Source organism: Balaenoptera borealis, assembly GCF_965194805.1.
Source record: "Balaenoptera borealis genome assembly, contig: HAP1_SCAFFOLD_1245, whole genome shotgun sequence".
Taxonomy (NCBI): Eukaryota; Metazoa; Chordata; class Mammalia; order Artiodactyla; family Balaenopteridae; genus Balaenoptera; species Balaenoptera borealis.
Window position 1 is genome coordinate 102,214 of NW_028122972.1, and position 21,803 is coordinate 124,016.

Here is a 21,803-nt window from a genome sequence, read left to right on the forward strand (position 1 = left end):
CTCTATCACCTCCATCGTGTCTTCTGGTTAATAGTATTCACTAAAATAGAGTGGGCAAAATTCACTTTCATAATATTGCATGGATAGTACAGAATGCCATTTGTTAGTAAATTCATTAGGCTTCGATACTTGCCACATACCCCAGTTTTCATTAATATCTATGGATTTCTTTTTCGTTAACGTAATATGCTTGTCATGATTTTTCTTTGTCTTTCTAGAACTTATTGTATCTTCCTCCATATAAATCATACGCAATAGATCAGCTTATTCATCTATTAATTATTACTGCTATTATTATTGGTGGTGGTGTTATAACCACTTTACAGGTGAGGAATCTGAAGTAATCAGATAACTCTTCCCTTTCCAAAAGCACTTAAGAAATCCACTTTCGGGTAATCATTTTGAGGTAGGATGAGAAACCAGGCTTGAAGAGGGCAAAAATGACTCTTTCAATTCACCAGTTGGACTGAGCTGTACGTCACCTCTAGGTAATAGCGTGGGAACTGCACAAGCAAAGGGAGACACTGAAGACGACAATGGTAACAGCCGTACTGTTTTCTAATGGACAAAAAAAATGCCTATATTATAAGTTCTATTTCTCCTGCTTTCTGGCAGTATCATGCTCAGAGTGGAGTCCTGGCAAGGAAGTCAGGATACTTAGGTTCTGAAACCTGGTAATGATACTAACATAATGAGAGAACTTGAACAAGTCAACCCGACCTCTCTGAGCCTCAGTTTCCTTACTCACGAAATGAGACTGAGAACATCGAAGTTCTCTAAGGGCCTCCTAGTTCTAAAATGCTTCCAGTCTAGGAAATAGCATAGAAGTCAATACGAGTGCAGGCTGAAGGGAAAGACAGGGCAGGGAGAAGGTTGCTTCCAGCCTAGAGAACAATCTCTGAACCACACCACTTGGCTCTTCTGCCCGTCTGTGCCCAAGATGGGAGCACAGGCAGTTAATAGAGAAGAGTGGAAAACTGCTCAGTCCTTACAGCCATCATTAACTGTCTGATTTTGGGTTTCTCAGGAAGTAGTGATAGTAGAGGTGTCCTGATAGCAAGAACCTTCAGATGATGCCGTTCCTCAAACGTAGTGAGAATTTCTCAACCTCCCTGAGTTTTTCATGACCCTCTTGTTCTTACAGAAAATTTCCAACATCCATCTCTACTTGGAACTCTAAATTCTCTGCAGCATTCTCCTCCTGTGGTGAGCAATGCAACTTCCCTAACACGAAGTGTCTGCAACTTCTCCAGAGTCTCTGCCCCTGCCGTCAGTTCGGCATCGGCTACTGGTACCCCTTTCCAGACACTCATGGGTAGTGCCTACCTTTACCAACATTCTAGCACGACTATGTTATCTGGAGTTACTGACCACAGCCAGATCTCCACTTCAGCTGCTTCCTATCCAGGTGTTCTTGAGTGGGACATCACAGCAAGCACTGAAAAGAATTCTTCTTCACTCGGAGACTTTACTCTGGCACTCACTGACCGCCACACAGCTGCCTCCTCCATGTTTCTGGCAGCCCAGGATGATAAAACTTCAGACGCCAAGAACATGGTCCCTCTACATCCATCGCTTTCTGCCAGCCTTGCTCAGGGAACACCATCTCAGATTCCAAATCAGGGGCAGAGCCGCCTGTCACTTCCCTGCCAGGAAGGAAGCCAGGTATATTACTGTAACCAAGGCACACTGGGGTCTTTACTGTATGGAGAACTTGGCTCCTGCCCGCAATCCTACGGCTCGGCGTCATACACAGGAAGTCGGGCCTCTGGGCAACCAGAAATGGGAATGGGACTGAAGGAGATTCAGCCCACAAATATCCGACCACCAGCTTCCACCTCTGCAGTCTGCCACCCTGTGTCTGCTCAACGCATCACAGAAACAAGTTTTCAAGGTGAGTATAACAAACGCCAGAGAAAGTTGAAGAATGAGGTCGGCATTCAAAAATGGGGTCAAATCGACAGCTGGGAAGGGGTGTAGAGACAGGTAGAATTTAGATCCTGAGCCTTTAATAACCACTACCTTCTCTCAGTGCTCTCTGTTTTTAGACTCTATATGAGAACACCTAGGGCTTCCCTGGTGGCGCCTGCCAATGCAGGGGACACGGGTTCGAGCCCTGGTCTGCGAAGATCCCACATGCCGTGCAGCAACTAAGCGCATGTGCCACAACGACGGAGCCTGCATTCTAGAGCCCGTGAGCCTCAACTACCGAAGCCCACGTGCCTACAGCCCATGCTCCGCAACAAGAGAAGCCACCGCGATGAGATGCCCGCACACCGCAACCGAGAGTAGCCCCCGCTAGCCGCCAACTAGAGAAAGCCCGTGCACAGCAATGAGAGACCCAGTGCAGCCAAAAAAATAAATACGTAGAATAAATAAGTTCAAACAGTAAATAAATACATAAACATAAATTACAAAAAAAAAGAACACCTAATGCAGGTGGGAAGGTGGGAGGGCCACTGTAGAGGTCATCTATGCTACATGTACAAGAACCCCGAGAGCACACCAATCGGTACCACACTTTTCACTGCTGTAGCCGATCATTCCCCCTGTACTGCCACACTGTAGCACTCCCTTCCCTCATCTACTGCTATAGTCTCTTTGGAAGGTGTTTCCGAACTCTTGTTATCAGAGTGCCAGTTGAACTGTCCTCACTTCCTTCATTTATACCAGGATTGAAGACCTTGTGGTCCGAGATCCTGTCCAGAGAGCAAGCAGGCTAAGGCTCTGTCTTTGTTGATGTATTTCATCAAAAAGGGCTCTACCCCCTCTCCTAGTTCATGGTGTGAAGTGTTCTTGGCCTCTCGGGAAAGTGGGGAGAATGGAAAGGACCCTATATGAGAATGCTAGGCTCTGTAAAACATTTCAGGTTTTTAAAAATAAGACTCATTTTGTATTGGACTGACAACAGTCCTATGAAATACAAAGAAGGCCGAGAATCAGTGACAGGAAAGGATCACCAGTAAGAACTACAGCAGTCACCGCTTACCTCGTAGCATAGGGCACTGTCCGTGATCCTTAAGAAGAGTTAGTAGAAATGCCTTGCCCATCTTGCCCCTGAACCCCTTGAAAGGTACACGACTGCTGTGTTGGTGTTTAGGGGGAGCATCTCACTTACCAGGGACTGACTTCTCCCTTGATTCCTCTGTAGTGATGGAGACTTCCCCGCTGATGAAAAATTCCCTGGGATTGCAACCTCCAAGCCAGACAGCTTTCCTATGGAATGACAGAGAACTTGTCAAGGTGAAACACCAGTCTGCGGGAGAAAGGGAGGAAGAGAATGATGGAAATCGTTTCTGGGAAACTATTTTTACATTATGTGTTGTTTGTTCCCGGTAAATAAACTGAAATCTTCTTAACAGTACAACAAAATCTAAACCACTAAAGCCAACAATACAGGAGTATAACGTTCGACAAAAATTTCTTTGGCTGTGCAGCATGTGGGATCTTAGCTCCCCAACCAGGGATTGAACCCACGCCTGCTGCATTGGAAGCGCAGAGTCTTCACCACGGGACCACCGGGGAAGTCCCAGGACTATCACTTTTAAAGGAGAAGGTACAAACCCCTCGGTTCTATGAACTGGAGATTTTTAGTAAGAAGTCAATATATTTGTTGTTAGGCACATTTTATGTTAGGCTGTCTCCCTGCACAGGATGCAGGCGCCTTGAGAATGGAAGTCATATCCCTCTATAGTACGTCCCTCTTCTTTCTGCTTTGCAGTTTGCTGCTCCACTTGTTCAACCCCACCTAGTAATAACCTATACTTCCCTTGTTCCTGTTTTCCCATCTGGAAAACAGACAAAAGGCAACCAAACAACGCAAAGGTCTCAACAAATAAGGGATATCCAAAACCAGAGATGGCCAGAACTTCTGTACCCCTGATGAAATAGTCCTCATACAAAACCTGATAATCAAATTCCTTAATGCTAGGAATCACAGTGAAAAATAGTATCTGAACTGACTTCTGTCAGATGAGTGAGAACTAAGGTTAATTCAGTGTATCTGAAGCATAGAAAGTGAGGGCAAAAGTGGCACAAGATGGGGCTAGAGAAGCAGAGAGGATTCTAGACCACGCAGAGTCTTAAAGGCCAACAGTGTGTTTTCTATTCTCAAAACAATGCTTGTGAGCGATGTTTATGAGCAACGTTCCAACTTGCTTTGAAGGTTTCTTGTGTGAAGAGTGGATTGGAAGGAAACAAGATATATGGACACCAGTTAGGACCTAATCGCAACAGACAGGCAAGTTCAGTATTAGGAAGTTGAGGAAGAGCTGGCTGACAGATTCCAAAGAAATTCAGGAGATGAACTGAAGCGGGCTTAATGGGGTAGGAGATGGAGGAAAGGAAGGTCTTAGGGAATTCAAGGGTTTACTGCACACATGAGCAAAGTCTCAAAATTAATCATTTGAACGTACAGAGGCGGATCTCCCAAATGACACCGGTTAGGAAGCAACGGTACGCCCTTTAGAATTCCTAGAGACAACACAAATCAACTGTTTCGATGGAAAATTCGGCGGGACTCTTGATTTCCATGGGAATACAGAGAAAAGAGACACTGATCTGGCTTGCAGGTATATTTAGGAAGTTGTTAGCCGGACATCACCTACTAGTATCATGTAAGTAGGCCGTCCGAAGTAGGAAGCTTAGGGGAAAAACCTGGAGGAAAACTTAAAAGCTTAAGCCACACCTCTACACTACACCACCTTTCACAATTTCTTCTCAGATAAGCATCATCCCCATCAGTGAAGAAACTCGTTCGTACCTCATAATAGGAAAAACAGGCCTAAAGATTCAATGTGTGTCTTGGGAGGTCCCATCTATGCGATATCTTCCTGGGACCAGAAAAGGCCCCAGGAAGATCCATCTCTGCACCCCTGAAAGCTTACCACCAAGGAAAATGACTAGGTCCATAGATTTCCTCCCTCAAACCAGCTTACCTCACACATAGATCATTAGCAACTCCGCCCTTACTCACATTATCACAGTCACAAGAGTGGTTAGGGAGAAAAGCACTAACCAGGGGAACTAAAACAGAGGCAATCCAGGCCAAGCTGGGCTGGTGGCAGATATCTTGCTCCTTACGCTCGGGTGCATAATGCGACTCACCACAGTGCCTTTTTCACAGACCCTTTTGAACGTTTCTCCACAGAATCCAACAGCTCAAGTTAGTTCATGACGCTTCAAGGTCAACAATCGTCAAGAGAAAAACATGCAATATGTCTTACAATGTTGGATTCCTTACAAACAGGACAAGGAGATAACCATGTAGACAAAACCAGAGCATTTGAAAACATCTGTATTCTACAAACACACCAGTGAATGCTATAAATAAGGTACTATGACATAAAACAAAATGAAAACTAGATGTGAGACTCTTCTCTTCAGTGTACAGACTTCATGGCAGTTGCTGCACACTATCTAGCTACTTAGATCTTTAACTCTCTGTTCTGTTAATACCAAATGAGGCCCAAGTGTGTCAACCTGTTTCCCACAGAAACCAAAAAGTCTACATGCATCTCTTTTCTCCTGTGCCCTTTCACCTTACCTGCTCCCAATTCTCCACCAACGTCCTCCTCTTTCTCTAATTATTCTCCTCTTCATTTTGCTTGGCCTTGCCCCCAAGCATGCAAGACAGAGAGTCCTAGAGGTCCAAGATTCTAGAGTGGCTGTTTGCAAGGCGGAGGAGATTACAGTAACTGCCACACTGTATATACTTCTGTGCAAAGAAAAAGGGACAGTGTTCAGAATGTCTCTCACATATAACAAGAGCTGGAGATGGCAGGATACCTGTGTGGCCCAAGGAACTAGAGCTAGCAAATTATGGGCCAAACAATTGCAACCAAAGGCTGGAAGAGGAAAGGTCTGCAACCAGCTCTGTCTCCTAGCTCTCTGGTATTTGCTGCCAACGGGCAGAGTCTATTTCGTGAAGCATCAAGCACTGAAAAGAAGACTCCTGCTGCTGGAAGGTGACAGGAAGTAACGTCCAATGCAAGATCAAGGCTTGTCCTCGAAGCAATGCCCATAATGGAAGAAAAAAAAAAAAGAGAAAGCGGAAGAGAAACGTTAAGTCGCAAGTCCAACCTGGCCCCCAGCCTAGCCCAGCCCAAGGAAGGTAGGAGTCAAGGAGAAGAAACTAAAAGAGAAGAGCCTTGGACCACAACATTCTCCACAAGGTACACTCAACAAACTTCACCCTACTCTTGAACCAAGTTACAAAAAGAGCTTCTTAATCCCTACTTTGGCTCCTTAAAAGCTGCTATCAGTTCACTCATTAGACACATATGATTTCAGAACAACTGTAATAGTTCAAACTAGATGGCTCTTTCCTTCCTAAGGATTATTAATTAAAGAAGATCTATATAGCTCTAAGTATATGATACATAAAATAGAATACTCTGTAGAATATAAGTAACTCTTAGTTCAGTGTATTAATGAACGTCTGTAAGAAATGTGGCAATGATTTCCCTAATGGAAGAGCCTGGGGGAGGTAAATCTGTCTTCTAGGATTTCCTCCCCAGAGCTCAGAAACTCAGGTGTTGTTTTAGCTCTCCTACACTCTCTTCACCCAAGCCCGCCTTCCTGTTGGGGATCGGACCTCCCTATTGGCTCTCTCATACCTTTCAACTGCCTGCTTTGTGACATCACTCTCCTACCAAACCTACTACCACTTGGTAGAGTCTTGGGGTTTCCGTGGAGCTGTTTGGACCAGTAACCAGTGACCTCTGTACTGGACACGTGCGCCGTTCAGCTGCAGCCACTCGGACATCCTCTAGTGTTGTCTCCTCATCCCTTGTACCTGCAGTGGATGCTTCCTCTTCTCTGACCATGTCAGGTAAGAAAAGAAACTTTGGAAAGTTTTGCGTTCGATTTCTTTTGCCCCTAAATTGAGTAAGTAGGAGATTCAAAATAGCATGGAATAATGAGGGAAAGTATTGAACTACACGTCTGGAGACCTAATTTCAGTTTTGACTTTGACGTTTACTATCTGTGTGACTTTGGACAAATCACTGGCTGTCTCACAAAGCCTGTTGCTTTCCTTAACTGTTACGTTAGGATACCACGTTGGGTTGATCACTCTGATCCCCTTCTTTTCCAGTATTGAGCCTTAAAGGGTACCCATGTAGAAAACGAAATCAGACACTTCTCAAGAGTGTTTCAACAGAAACATAGAAAAGCCAGGGGACATAGAAAACTAGCAATATATACCAAGATGTTTCATCTCTAATGGTCTCCCTCCACTAGGATTTCGACTAGTTGAAAAGAGAGAATAGGGAGAGAGGATGGAGAGTACTGGGCTCTACAGGGAGGCACAGAGTCGAGCGTAAGGAAGTTTAGGATGGTTTTCATTAGCACAGGCCAACAGGCACCAAGAGATGGGAGAAAATGTAAGAATGAAGAGGGAAAGCATAGAGGAGCTCTCAAGAAAAACGGAGTTTGCAATGGAATGCTGATGGGAACCAAAGATTTTCAATTAAAGCAGAAACAGCACAGAGGGAAACCTGCTCAGAGCAGGGCAAAACCAAGTTGATGGTAGCAAACCCTTACATTAACAGACTAAGAAGGAAAGTAAGGCCAGAACAGGGGATCACCAGGAAAGGCAGCTTATCAGAAAAGTCATACTCCGTTTTCTTTCTTTTATTGCCTCTCTGAATACAGTTGGCCACTTGACAGTTTTGAATATAAACATTTTAGAAATACGTTTTAGAAATGATGCCTCCTATAAACAAGCAACCACAGTGGTTATCTAGGGGGCTGCTTTTCAGTGTTTTATTCTTTCTAATTTTTAAACTAGGTAGACATTTCACCAATTCAACATTTTAAGTGATATCTTCTAAATTGAATCAGAAGGACTATTTTCCTTTGTGTGATATGTAGGTTCTAAGGCAAGGCTGCTTTTCATTTTTACAGTTATTTCCTTCCTAACACAGAGAGCACATTGATCAACAGCCATCGTTCGCTTGTAGAGCTTAGCTACCGAAGAAGAAGAAGAAGAAGAAGAAAAAGTCAAGCCCCACATCTCTAATTCCCCCCCCCACTTAGGGAATTCCCTGGCGGTCCAGTGCTTAGGACTCGGTGCTTTCACGGCCAGGGCCACGCGGCGCGGCCAAAGAAACAAAACAAACAAACATCCACGTTTATCGAAAACCATATTGTGGAGTCCTGTGGATTTTCTTACATTTGAAAATCTTTTTTAATTGGATTCTAGGCATGATGGTTTTTTGAGGTTTTGGGATGCCATCTTCTTGGATGCTGAAGATGATTCTAATCTAAGTTCTAGGATAAATCCAAAAACCTTCCTGATACATTTTAAGCTTCCTTTCTGCTTATTATATAAGCTATATTCATTGAAATATATATTTCTCCTAGGCTTAATACCTCTTACTTGCTGGGTAAAAATATGAAGGAGCACAATAATGAAACTCTTTTACACTTATTATTTTGCTGTCTGCTTCGTACCGGTTTTCATTGAAATACTTGTCTATATGTGTTGTGGCTACCTATACATGCACATTTATTGCATTCTGTTGCTTGTTATGCATTTTTTACTGACATACCTTCTCTGTCTGTATGCATTGGCTAGGAATTCATTCACCTCTATCACCTCCATCGTGTCTTCTGGTTAATAGTATTCACTAAAATAGAGTGGGCAAAATTCACTTTCATAATATTGCATGGATAGTACAGAATGCCATTTGTTAGTAAATTCATTAGGCTTCGATACTTGCCACATACCCCAGTTTTCATTAATATCTATGGATTTCTTTTTCGTTAACGTAATATGCTTGTCATGATTTTTCTTTGTCTTTCTAGAACTTATTGTATCTTCCTCCATATAAATCATACGCAATAGATCAGCTTATTCATCTATTAATTATTACTGCTATTATTATTGGTGGTGGTGTTATAACCACTTTACAGGTGAGGAATCTGAAGTAATCAGATAACTCTTCCCTTTCCAAAAGCACTTAAGAAATCCACTTTCGGGTAATCATTTTGAGGTAGGATGAGAAACCAGGCTTGAAGAGGGCAAAAATGACTCTTTCAATTCACCAGTTGGACTGAGCTGTACGTCACCTCTAGGTAATAGCGTGGGAACTGCACAAGCAAAGGGAGACACTGAAGACGACAATGGTAACAGCCGTACTGTTTTCTAATGGACAAAAAAAATGCCTATATTATAAGTTCTATTTCTCCTGCTTTCTGGCAGTATCATGCTCAGAGTGGAGTCCTGGCAAGGAAGTCAGGATACTTAGGTTCTGAAACCTGGTAATGATACTAACATAATGAGAGAACTTGAACAAGTCAACCCGACCTCTCTGAGCCTCAGTTTCCTTACTCACGAAATGAGACTGAGAACATCGAAGTTCTCTAAGGGCCTCCTAGTTCTAAAATGCTTCCAGTCTAGGAAATAGCATAGAAGTCAATACGAGTGCAGGCTGAAGGGAAAGACAGGGCAGGGAGAAGGTTGCTTCCAGCCTAGAGAACAATCTCTGAACCACACCACTTGGCTCTTCTGCCCGTCTGTGCCCAAGATGGGAGCACAGGCAGTTAATAGAGAAGAGTGGAAAACTGCTCAGTCCTTACAGCCATCATTAACTGTCTGATTTTGGGTTTCTCAGGAAGTAGTGATAGTAGAGGTGTCCTGATAGCAAGAACCTTCAGATGATGCCGTTCCTCAAACGTAGTGAGAATTTCTCAACCTCCCTGAGTTTTTCATGACCCTCTTGTTCTTACAGAAAATTTCCAACATCCATCTCTACTTGGAACTCTAAATTCTCTGCAGCATTCTCCTCCTGTGGTGAGCAATGCAACTTCCCTAACACGAAGTGTCTGCAACTTCTCCAGAGTCTCTGCCCCTGCCGTCAGTTCGGCATCGGCTACTGGTACCCCTTTCCAGACACTCATGGGTAGTGCCTACCTTTACCAACATTCTAGCACGACTATGTTATCTGGAGTTACTGACCACAGCCAGATCTCCACTTCAGCTGCTTCCTATCCAGGTGTTCTTGAGTGGGACATCACAGCAAGCACTGAAAAGAATTCTTCTTCACTCGGAGACTTTACTCTGGCACTCACTGACCGCCACACAGCTGCCTCCTCCATGTTTCTGGCAGCCCAGGATGATAAAACTTCAGACGCCAAGAACATGGTCCCTCTACATCCATCGCTTTCTGCCAGCCTTGCTCAGGGAACACCATCTCAGATTCCAAATCAGGGGCAGAGCCGCCTGTCACTTCCCTGCCAGGAAGGAAGCCAGGTATATTACTGTAACCAAGGCACACTGGGGTCTTTACTGTATGGAGAACTTGGCTCCTGCCCGCAATCCTACGGCTCGGCGTCATACACAGGAAGTCGGGCCTCTGGGCAACCAGAAATGGGAATGGGACTGAAGGAGATTCAGCCCACAAATATCCGACCACCAGCTTCCACCTCTGCAGTCTGCCACCCTGTGTCTGCTCAACGCATCACAGAAACAAGTTTTCAAGGTGAGTATAACAAACGCCAGAGAAAGTTGAAGAATGAGGTCGGCATTCAAAAATGGGGTCAAATCGACAGCTGGGAAGGGGTGTAGAGACAGGTAGAATTTAGATCCTGAGCCTTTAATAACCACTACCTTCTCTCAGTGCTCTCTGTTTTTAGACTCTATATGAGAACACCTAGGGCTTCCCTGGTGGCGCCTGCCAATGCAGGGGACACGGGTTCGAGCCCTGGTCTGCGAAGATCCCACATGCCGTGCAGCAACTAAGCGCATGTGCCACAACGACGGAGCCTGCATTCTAGAGCCCGTGAGCCTCAACTACCGAAGCCCACGTGCCTACAGCCCATGCTCCGCAACAAGAGAAGCCACCGCGATGAGATGCCCGCACACCGCAACCGAGAGTAGCCCCCGCTAGCCGCCAACTAGAGAAAGCCCGTGCACAGCAATGAGAGACCCAGTGCAGCCAAAAAAATAAATACGTAGAATAAATAAGTTCAAACAGTAAATAAATACATAAACATAAATTACAAAAAAAAAGAACACCTAATGCAGGTGGGAAGGTGGGAGGGCCACTGTAGAGGTCATCTATGCTACATGTACAAGAACCCCGAGAGCACACCAATCGGTACCACACTTTTCACTGCTGTAGCCGATCATTCCCCCTGTACTGCCACACTGTAGCACTCCCTTCCCTCATCTACTGCTATAGTCTCTTTGGAAGGTGTTTCCGAACTCTTGTTATCAGAGTGCCAGTTGAACTGTCCTCACTTCCTTCATTTATACCAGGATTGAAGACCTTGTGGTCCGAGATCCTGTCCAGAGAGCAAGCAGGCTAAGGCTCTGTCTTTGTTGATGTATTTCATCAAAAAGGGCTCTACCCCCTCTCCTAGTTCATGGTGTGAAGTGTTCTTGGCCTCTCGGGAAAGTGGGGAGAATGGAAAGGACCCTATATGAGAATGCTAGGCTCTGTAAAACATTTCAGGTTTTTAAAAATAAGACTCATTTTGTATTGGACTGACAACAGTCCTATGAAATACAAAGAAGGCCGAGAATCAGTGACAGGAAAGGATCACCAGTAAGAACTACAGCAGTCACCGCTTACCTCGTAGCATAGGGCACTGTCCGTGATCCTTAAGAAGAGTTAGTAGAAATGCCTTGCCCATCTTGCCCCTGAACCCCTTGAAAGGTACACGACTGCTGTGTTGGTGTTTAGGGGGAGCATCTCACTTACCAGGGACTGACTTCTCCCTTGATTCCTCTGTAGTGATGGAGACTTCCCCGCTGATGAAAAATTCCCTGGGATTGCAACCTCCAAGCCAGACAGCTTTCCTATGGAATGACAGAGAACTTGTCAAGGTGAAACACCAGTCTGCGGGAGAAAGGGAGGAAGAGAATGATGGAAATCGTTTCTGGGAAACTATTTTTACATTATGTGTTGTTTGTTCCCGGTAAATAAACTGAAATCTTCTTAACAGTACAACAAAATCTAAACCACTAAAGCCAACAATACAGGAGTATAACGTTCGACAAAAATTTCTTTGGCTGTGCAGCATGTGGGATCTTAGCTCCCCAACCAGGGATTGAACCCACGCCTGCTGCATTGGAAGCGCAGAGTCTTCACCACGGGACCACCGGGGAAGTCCCAGGACTATCACTTTTAAAGGAGAAGGTACAAACCCCTCGGTTCTATGAACTGGAGATTTTTAGTAAGAAGTCAATATATTTGTTGTTAGGCACATTTTATGTTAGGCTGTCTCCCTGCACAGGATGCAGGCGCCTTGAGAATGGAAGTCATATCCCTCTATAGTACGTCCCTCTTCTTTCTGCTTTGCAGTTTGCTGCTCCACTTGTTCAACCCCACCTAGTAATAACCTATACTTCCCTTGTTCCTGTTTTCCCATCTGGAAAACAGACAAAAGGCAACCAAACAACGCAAAGGTCTCAACAAATAAGGGATATCCAAAACCAGAGATGGCCAGAACTTCTGTACCCCTGATGAAATAGTCCTCATACAAAACCTGATAATCAAATTCCTTAATGCTAGGAATCACAGTGAAAAATAGTATCTGAACTGACTTCTGTCAGATGAGTGAGAACTAAGGTTAATTCAGTGTATCTGAAGCATAGAAAGTGAGGGCAAAAGTGGCACAAGATGGGGCTAGAGAAGCAGAGAGGATTCTAGACCACGCAGAGTCTTAAAGGCCAACAGTGTGTTTTCTATTCTCAAAACAATGCTTGTGAGCGATGTTTATGAGCAACGTTCCAACTTGCTTTGAAGGTTTCTTGTGTGAAGAGTGGATTGGAAGGAAACAAGATATATGGACACCAGTTAGGACCTAATCGCAACAGACAGGCAAGTTCAGTATTAGGAAGTTGAGGAAGAGCTGGCTGACAGATTCCAAAGAAATTCAGGAGATGAACTGAAGCGGGCTTAATGGGGTAGGAGATGGAGGAAAGGAAGGTCTTAGGGAATTCAAGGGTTTACTGCACACATGAGCAAAGTCTCAAAATTAATCATTTGAACGTACAGAGGCGGATCTCCCAAATGACACCGGTTAGGAAGCAACGGTACGCCCTTTAGAATTCCTAGAGACAACACAAATCAACTGTTTCGATGGAAAATTCGGCGGGACTCTTGATTTCCATGGGAATACAGAGAAAAGAGACACTGATCTGGCTTGCAGGTATATTTAGGAAGTTGTTAGCCGGACATCACCTACTAGTATCATGTAAGTAGGCCGTCCGAAGTAGGAAGCTTAGGGGAAAAACCTGGAGGAAAACTTAAAAGCTTAAGCCACACCTCTACACTACACCACCTTTCACAATTTCTTCTCAGATAAGCATCATCCCCATCAGTGAAGAAACTCGTTCGTACCTCATAATAGGAAAAACAGGCCTAAAGATTCAATGTGTGTCTTGGGAGGTCCCATCTATGCGATATCTTCCTGGGACCAGAAAAGGCCCCAGGAAGATCCATCTCTGCACCCCTGAAAGCTTACCACCAAGGAAAATGACTAGGTCCATAGATTTCCTCCCTCAAACCAGCTTACCTCACACATAGATCATTAGCAACTCCGCCCTTACTCACATTATCACAGTCACAAGAGTGGTTAGGGAGAAAAGCACTAACCAGGGGAACTAAAACAGAGGCAATCCAGGCCAAGCTGGGCTGGTGGCAGATATCTTGCTCCTTACGCTCGGGTGCATAATGCGACTCACCACAGTGCCTTTTTCACAGACCCTTTTGAACGTTTCTCCACAGAATCCAACAGCTCAAGTTAGTTCATGACGCTTCAAGGTCAACAATCGTCAAGAGAAAAACATGCAATATGTCTTACAATGTTGGATTCCTTACAAACAGGACAAGGAGATAACCATGTAGACAAAACCAGAGCATTTGAAAACATCTGTATTCTACAAACACACCAGTGAATGCTATAAATAAGGTACTATGACATAAAACAAAATGAAAACTAGATGTGAGACTCTTCTCTTCAGTGTACAGACTTCATGGCAGTTGCTGCACACTATCTAGCTACTTAGATCTTTAACTCTCTGTTCTGTTAATACCAAATGAGGCCCAAGTGTGTCAACCTGTTTCCCACAGAAACCAAAAAGTCTACATGCATCTCTTTTCTCCTGTGCCCTTTCACCTTACCTGCTCCCAATTCTCCACCAACGTCCTCCTCTTTCTCTAATTATTCTCCTCTTCATTTTGCTTGGCCTTGCCCCCAAGCATGCAAGACAGAGAGTCCTAGAGGTCCAAGATTCTAGAGTGGCTGTTTGCAAGGCGGAGGAGATTACAGTAACTGCCACACTGTATATACTTCTGTGCAAAGAAAAAGGGACAGTGTTCAGAATGTCTCTCACATATAACAAGAGCTGGAGATGGCAGGATACCTGTGTGGCCCAAGGAACTAGAGCTAGCAAATTATGGGCCAAACAATTGCAACCAAAGGCTGGAAGAGGAAAGGTCTGCAACCAGCTCTGTCTCCTAGCTCTCTGGTATTTGCTGCCAACGGGCAGAGTCTATTTCGTGAAGCATCAAGCACTGAAAAGAAGACTCCTGCTGCTGGAAGGTGACAGGAAGTAACGTCCAATGCAAGATCAAGGCTTGTCCTCGAAGCAATGCCCATAATGGAAGAAAAAAAAAAAAGAGAAAGCGGAAGAGAAACGTTAAGTCGCAAGTCCAACCTGGCCCCCAGCCTAGCCCAGCCCAAGGAAGGTAGGAGTCAAGGAGAAGAAACTAAAAGAGAAGAGCCTTGGACCACAACATTCTCCACAAGGTACACTCAACAAACTTCACCCTACTCTTGAACCAAGTTACAAAAAGAGCTTCTTAATCCCTACTTTGGCTCCTTAAAAGCTGCTATCAGTTCACTCATTAGACACATATGATTTCAGAACAACTGTAATAGTTCAAACTAGATGGCTCTTTCCTTCCTAAGGATTATTAATTAAAGAAGATCTATATAGCTCTAAGTATATGATACATAAAATAGAATACTCTGTAGAATATAAGTAACTCTTAGTTCAGTGTATTAATGAACGTCTGTAAGAAATGTGGCAATGATTTCCCTAATGGAAGAGCCTGGGGGAGGTAAATCTGTCTTCTAGGATTTCCTCCCCAGAGCTCAGAAACTCAGGTGTTGTTTTAGCTCTCCTACACTCTCTTCACCCAAGCCCGCCTTCCTGTTGGGGATCGGACCTCCCTATTGGCTCTCTCATACCTTTCAACTGCCTGCTTTGTGACATCACTCTCCTACCAAACCTACTACCACTTGGTAGAGTCTTGGGGTTTCCGTGGAGCTGTTTGGACCAGTAACCAGTGACCTCTGTACTGGACACGTGCGCCGTTCAGCTGCAGCCACTCGGACATCCTCTAGTGTTGTCTCCTCATCCCTTGTACCTGCAGTGGATGCTTCCTCTTCTCTGACCATGTCAGGTAAGAAAAGAAACTTTGGAAAGTTTTGCGTTCGATTTCTTTTGCCCCTAAATTGAGTAAGTAGGAGATTCAAAATAGCATGGAATAATGAGGGAAAGTATTGAACTACACGTCTGGAGACCTAATTTCAGTTTTGACTTTGACGTTTACTATCTGTGTGACTTTGGACAAATCACTGGCTGTCTCACAAAGCCTGTTGCTTTCCTTAACTGTTACGTTAGGATACCACGTTGGGTTGATCACTCTGATCCCCTTCTTTTCCAGTATTGAGCCTTAAAGGGTACCCATGTAGAAAACGAAATCAGACACTTCTCAAGAGTGTTTCAACAGAAACATAGAAAAGCCAGGGGACATAGAAAACTAGCAATATATACCAAGATGTTTCATCTCTAATGGTCTCCCTCCACTAGGATTTCGACTAGTTGAAAAGAGAGAATAGGGAGAGAGGATGGAGAGTACTGGGCTCTACAGGGAGGCACAGAGTCGAGCGTAAGGAAGTTTAGGATGGTTTTCATTAGCACAGGCCAACAGGCACCAAGAGATGGGAGAAAATGTAAGAATGAAGAGGGAAAGCATAGAGGAGCTCTCAAGAAAAACGGAGTTTGCAATGGAATGCTGATGGGAACCAAAGATTTTCAATTAAAGCAGAAACAGCACAGAGGGAAACCTGCTCAGAGCAGGGCAAAACCAAGTTGATGGTAGCAAACCCTTACATTAACAGACTAAGAAGGAAAGTAAGGCCAGAACAGGGGATCACCAGGAAAGGCAGCTTATCAGAAAAGTCATACTCCGTTTTCTTTCTTTTATTGCCTCTCTGAATACAGTTGGCCACTTGACAGTTTTGAATATAAACATTTTAGAAATACGTTTTAGAAATGATGCCTCCTATAAACAAGCAACCACAGTGGTTATCTAGGGGGCTGCTTTTCAGTGTTTTATTCTTTCTAATTTTTAAACTAGGTAGACATTTCACCAATTCAACATTTTAAGTGATATCTTCTAAATTGAATCAGAAGGACTATTTTCCTTTGTGTGATATGTAGGTTCTAAGGCAAGGCTGCTTTTCATTTTTACAGTTATTTCCTTCCTAACACAGAGAGCACATTGATCAACAGCCATCGTTCGCTTGTAGAGCTTAGCTACCGAAGAAGAAGAAGAAGAAGAAGAAAAAGTCAAGCCCCACATCTCTAATTCCCCCCCCCACTTAGGGAATTCCCTGGCGGTCCAGTGCTTAGGACTCGGTGCTTTCACGGCCAGGGCCACGCGGCGCGGCCAAAGAAACAAAACAAACAAACATCCACGTTTATCGAAAACCATATTGTGGAGTCCTGTGGATTTTCTTACATTTGAAAATCTTTTTTAATTGGATTCTAGGCATGATGGTTTTTTGAGGTTTTGGGATGCCATCTTCTTGGATGCTGAAGATGATTCTAATCTAAGTTCTAGGATAAATCCAAAAACCTTCCTGATACATTTTAAGCTTCCTTTCTGCTTATTATATAAGCTATATTCATTGAAATATATATTTCTCCTAGGCTTAATACCTCTTACTTGCTGGGTAAAAATATGAAGGAGCACAATAATGAAACTCTTTTACACTTATTATTTTGCTGTCTGCTTCGTACCGGTTTTCATTGAAATACTTGTCTATATGTGTTGTGGCTACCTATACATGCACATTTATTGCATTCTGTTGCTTGTTATGCATTTTTTACTGACATACCTTCTCTGTCTGTATGCATTGGCTAGGAATTCATTCACCTCTATCACCTCCATCGTGTCTTCTGGTTAATAGTATTCACTAAAATAGAGTGGGCAAAATTCACTTTCATAATATTGCATGGATAGTACAGAATGCCATTTGTTAGTAAATTCATTAGGCTTCGATACTTGCCACATACCCCAGTTTTCATTAATATCTATGGATTTCTTTTTCGTTAACGTAATATGCTTGTCATGATTTTTCTTTGTCTTTCTAGAACTTATTGTATCTTCCTCCATATAAATCATACGCAATAGATCAGCTTATTCATCTATTAATTATTACTGCTATTATTATTGGTGGTGGTGTTATAACCACTTTACAGGTGAGGAATCTGAAGTAATCAGATAACTCTTCCCTTTCCAAAAGCACTTAAGAAATCCACTTTCGGGTAATCATTTTGAGGTAGGATGAGAAACCAGGCTTGAAGAGGGCAAAAATGACTCTTTCAATTCACCAGTTGGACTGAGCTGTACGTCACCTCTAGGTAATAGCGTGGGAACTGCACAAGCAAAGGGAGACACTGAAGACGACAATGGTAACAGCCGTACTGTTTTCTAATGGACAAAAAAAATGCCTATATTATAAGTTCTATTTCTCCTGCTTTCTGGCAGTATCATGCTCAGAGTGGAGTCCTGGCAAGGAAGTCAGGATACTTAGGTTCTGAAACCTGGTAATGATACTAACATAATGAGAGAACTTGAACAAGTCAACCCGACCTCTCTGAGCCTCAGTTTCCTTACGAAATGAGACTGAGAACATCGAAGTTCTCTAAGGGCCTCCTAGTTCTAAAATGCTTCCAGTCTAGGAAATAGCATAGAAGTCAATACGAGTGCAGGCTGAAGGGAAAGACAGGGCAGGGAGAAGGTTGCTTCCAGCCTAGAGAACAATCTCTGAACCACACCACTTGGCTCTTCTGCCCGTCTGTGCCCAAGATGGGAGCACAGGCAGTTAATAGAGAAGAGTGGAAAACTGCTCAGTCCTTACAGCCATCATTAACTGTCTGATTTTGGGTTTCTCAGGAAGTAGTGATAGTAGAGGTGTCCTGATAGCAAGAACCTTCAGATGATGCCGTTCCTCAAACGTAGTGAGAATTTCTCAACCTCCCTGAGTTTTTCATGACCCTCTTGTTCTTACAGAAAATTTCCAACATCCATCTCTACTTGGAACTCTAAATTCTCTGCAGCATTCTCCTCCTGTGGTGAGCAATGCAACTTCCCTAACACGAAGTGTCTGCAACTTCTCCAGAGTCTCTGCCCCTGCCGTCAGTTCGGCATCGGCTACCGGTACCCCTTTCCAGACACTCATGGGTAGTGCCTACCTTTACCAACATTCTAGCACGACTATGTTATCTGGAGTTACTGACCACAGCCAGATCTCCACTTCAGCTGCTTCCTATCCAGGTGTTCTTGAGTGGGACATCACAGCAAGCACTGAAAAGAATTCTTCTTCACTCGGAGACTTTACTCTGGCACTCACTGACCGCCACACAGCTGCCTCCTCCATGTTTCTGGCAGCCCAGTATGATAAAACTTCAGACGCCAAGAACATGGTCCCTCTACATCCATCGCTTTCTGCCAGCCTTGCTCAGGGAACACCATCTCAGATTCCAAATCAGGGGCAGAGCCGCCTGCCACTTCCCTGCCAGGAAGGAAGCCAGGTATATTACTATAACCAAGGCACACTGGGGTCTTTACTGTATGGAGAACTTGGCTCCTGCCCGCAATCCTACGGCTCGGCGTCATACACAGGAAGTCGGGCCTCTGGGCAACCAGAAATGGGAATGGGACCGAAGGAGATTCAGCCCACAAATATCCGACCACCAGCTTCCACCTCTGCAGTCTGCCACCCTGTGTCTGCTCAACGCATCACAGAAACAAGTTTTCAAGGTGAGTATAACAAACGCCAGAGAAAGTTGAAGAATGAGGTCGGCATTCAAAAATGGGGTCAAATCGACAGCTGGGAAGGGGTGTAGAGGCAGGTAGAATTCAGATCCTGAGCCTTTAATAACCACTACCTTCGCTCAGTGCCCTCTGTTTTTAGACTCTCTATGAGAACACCTAGGGCTTCCCTGGTGGCGCCGTGGTTAAGAATCCGCCTGCCAATGCAATGCGGGGGACACGGGTTCGAGCCCTGGTCTGCGAAGATCCCACATGCCGTGCAGCAACTAAGCGCATGTGCCACAACGACGGAGCCTGCATTCTAGAGCCCGTGAGCCTCAACTACCGAAGCCCACGTGCCTACAGCCCATGCTCCGCAACAAGAGAAGCCACCGCGATGAGAAGCCCGCACACCGCAACCAAGAGTAGCCCCCGCTAGCCGCCAACTAGAGAAAGCCCGTGCACAGCAATGAGAGACCCAGTGCAGCCAAAAACATAAATACGTAGAATAAATAAGTTCAAACAGTAAATAAATACATAAACATAAATTACAAAAAAAAAAGAACACCTAATGCAGGTGGGACGGTGGGAGGGCCACTGTAGAGGTCATCTATGCTACATGTACAAGAACCCCGAGAGCACACCAATCGGTACCACACTTTTCACTGCTGTAGCCGATCGTTCCCCCTGTACTGCCACACTGTAGCACTCCCTTCCCTCATCTACTGCTATAGTCTCTTCGGAAGGTGTTTCAGAACTCTTGTTATGAGAGTGCCAGTTGAACTGTCCTCACTTCCTTCATTTATACCAGGATTGAAGACCTTGTGGTCCGAGATCCTGTCCAGAGAGCAAGCAGGCTAAGACTCTGTCTTTGTTGATGTATTTCATCAGCAAGGGCTCTACCCCCTCTCCTAGTTCATGGTGTGACGTGTTCTTGGCCTCTCGGGAAAGTGGGGAGAATGGAAAGGACCCTATATGAGAATGCTAGGCTTTGTAAAACATTTCAGGTTTTTAAAAATAAGACTCATTTTGTATTGGACTTATAAACAGTCCTATGAAATACAAAGCGAGCCGAGAATCAGCGACAGGAAAGGCTCACCAGTAAGAATTACAACAGTCACCGCTTACCTCGTAGCATAGGGCACTGTCCGTGATCCTTAAGAAGAGTTAGTAGAAATGCCTTGCCCATCTTGCCCCTGAACCCCTTGAAAGGTACACGACTGCTGTGTTGGTGTTTAGGGGGAGCATCTCACTTACCAGGGACTGACTTCTCCCTTGATCCCTTTGTAGGGATGGAGACCTCCCCCCTGGTGATGAAAAATTCCCTGGGATTGCAACCTCCAAGCCAGACGTTTTGTGTGACACAAAGTCAAGAACTCCCCAAGTCCTGCAGTAGCAGAAACAGCCACATACTTGAGAGTAACCCACCATCTGAACTTGGGGACATTTCAGTGACAGCTCCAGTCCAGAGTGCCAGGCGTCTCCTGGCCCTGCCTCCAGCTCCAAGCCAGGGACAAATAGAGAGTAAGCACGTGGATGATATCAAAACCAAGCTTTCAAAGCCTCTGGATGCCTACCAGATCCCAACAGAGAACCAAGATCCTCCACTACTCCCTTTAGGAATCCCTGATATTCACCAGCCGCTGGCCTGCACCGATCCCCTCAGCCAAGAGGAGCAGCCTGGTTCTGAAAATGCTGATCTGGGAGAGAACAGCCGGAGTCGTCAGGACCTAGGGACACTTGAAAATGGGATTGAACCTAGCAGTGGTCTTGCAGACATTACTACACTGGCGGAGGATATTCACCTTCCCCAGCTCTTTAATCCTTTGAAAGATCTTGATCAATCCCAAGGTCCCAACGTGATCAAAGCTAAAGACACCAGAGCCATTAAGGTGAATCAGGTGCAGGAAAAGCCAAGTGTCATAAAGGTTCCCTCTGATCAACCCAGGAAGAACAAACAGAAAGCCTCTGAGCCTATCAGTGGCGCTCCCAAGGCCAAAATCCAGCCAAAGAATCCAGAGTGCCTGTTAGGGGGAGAAGTGGTTATATGCCACGCTGCAGTCAGTGACAGGGCTCCTGTGAACACGGCCAAGCACTCTCAAGGCAAACCTCAGAAAGCTGCATCCAGAAAGATCAGCAAAACTAAGAGCCACGGGCAGGAAAAGACCAAAAGGACCAGAGGGAGAAACAAGGCTGAGGAGAACAAGCAGTCAGGGAACAAAGTCAAGGCAGAAGAGAAGCCAGCAATCCCCCACACGAAGCGAAAGGAACACCAAACTGAGCTTCTCCAACAGAGCTTTCAAAAGCCTCGAACCTCCCTTGGCGTGCGCATGCTGGAGTCTGTGAAGGTTCTTCATGCGCTGGGGAAGAAGAATGAGACGAAAACTGGGCGCTCTTCCTGTCGGCTCTTGGGAAAGTCAAGCAACCCCAAAGACCCCCAGCCACCCCCAGCTATCCAGCCATGGCGGCATACCCCACGTGAGGGGAAGGGTCCTGAGAAAACGCAAGTCCAAGCCCAGAAACCAGACAGCAGTGCTGAAACAGAGTGTCCGTCTCCAGCCCAGTATGAGCGGCCTCCTCCTGGGAAGGTCAAGTTGATACCTCTGCCTTTTTCTGCCTGGGACAAGCCTCAAGCTCGACCCGCTCCTCGGAGGCCACAGTCTCTGGCCTCACATCGGCCTGCTGGGGCTTACCGTGCCCAGCCTGGTTCTACTGACTCAGCTCAACCTGCTGCAG

At 45.0% G+C, this 21,803-nt stretch overlaps 1 protein-coding gene across 1 annotated transcript in view; it reads right to left on the reverse strand.

Annotated features, from left to right (window-relative positions):
* LOC309621944 (uncharacterized protein) overlaps positions 1–21,803 on the reverse strand; it is a gene marked incomplete at both ends in the record, with an annotated part of 85,166 nt that overhangs the window by 5,474 nt on the left and 57,889 nt on the right. Inside the window, 2 exons of the mRNA XM_082409215.1 lie at positions 3,119–3,256; positions 11,712–11,849. Of these exons, the coding sequence (XP_082265341.1) occupies positions 3,119–3,256; positions 11,712–11,849 (276 nt within the window). The remainder of the gene's footprint in view (positions 1–3,118; positions 3,257–11,711; positions 11,850–21,803) is intronic.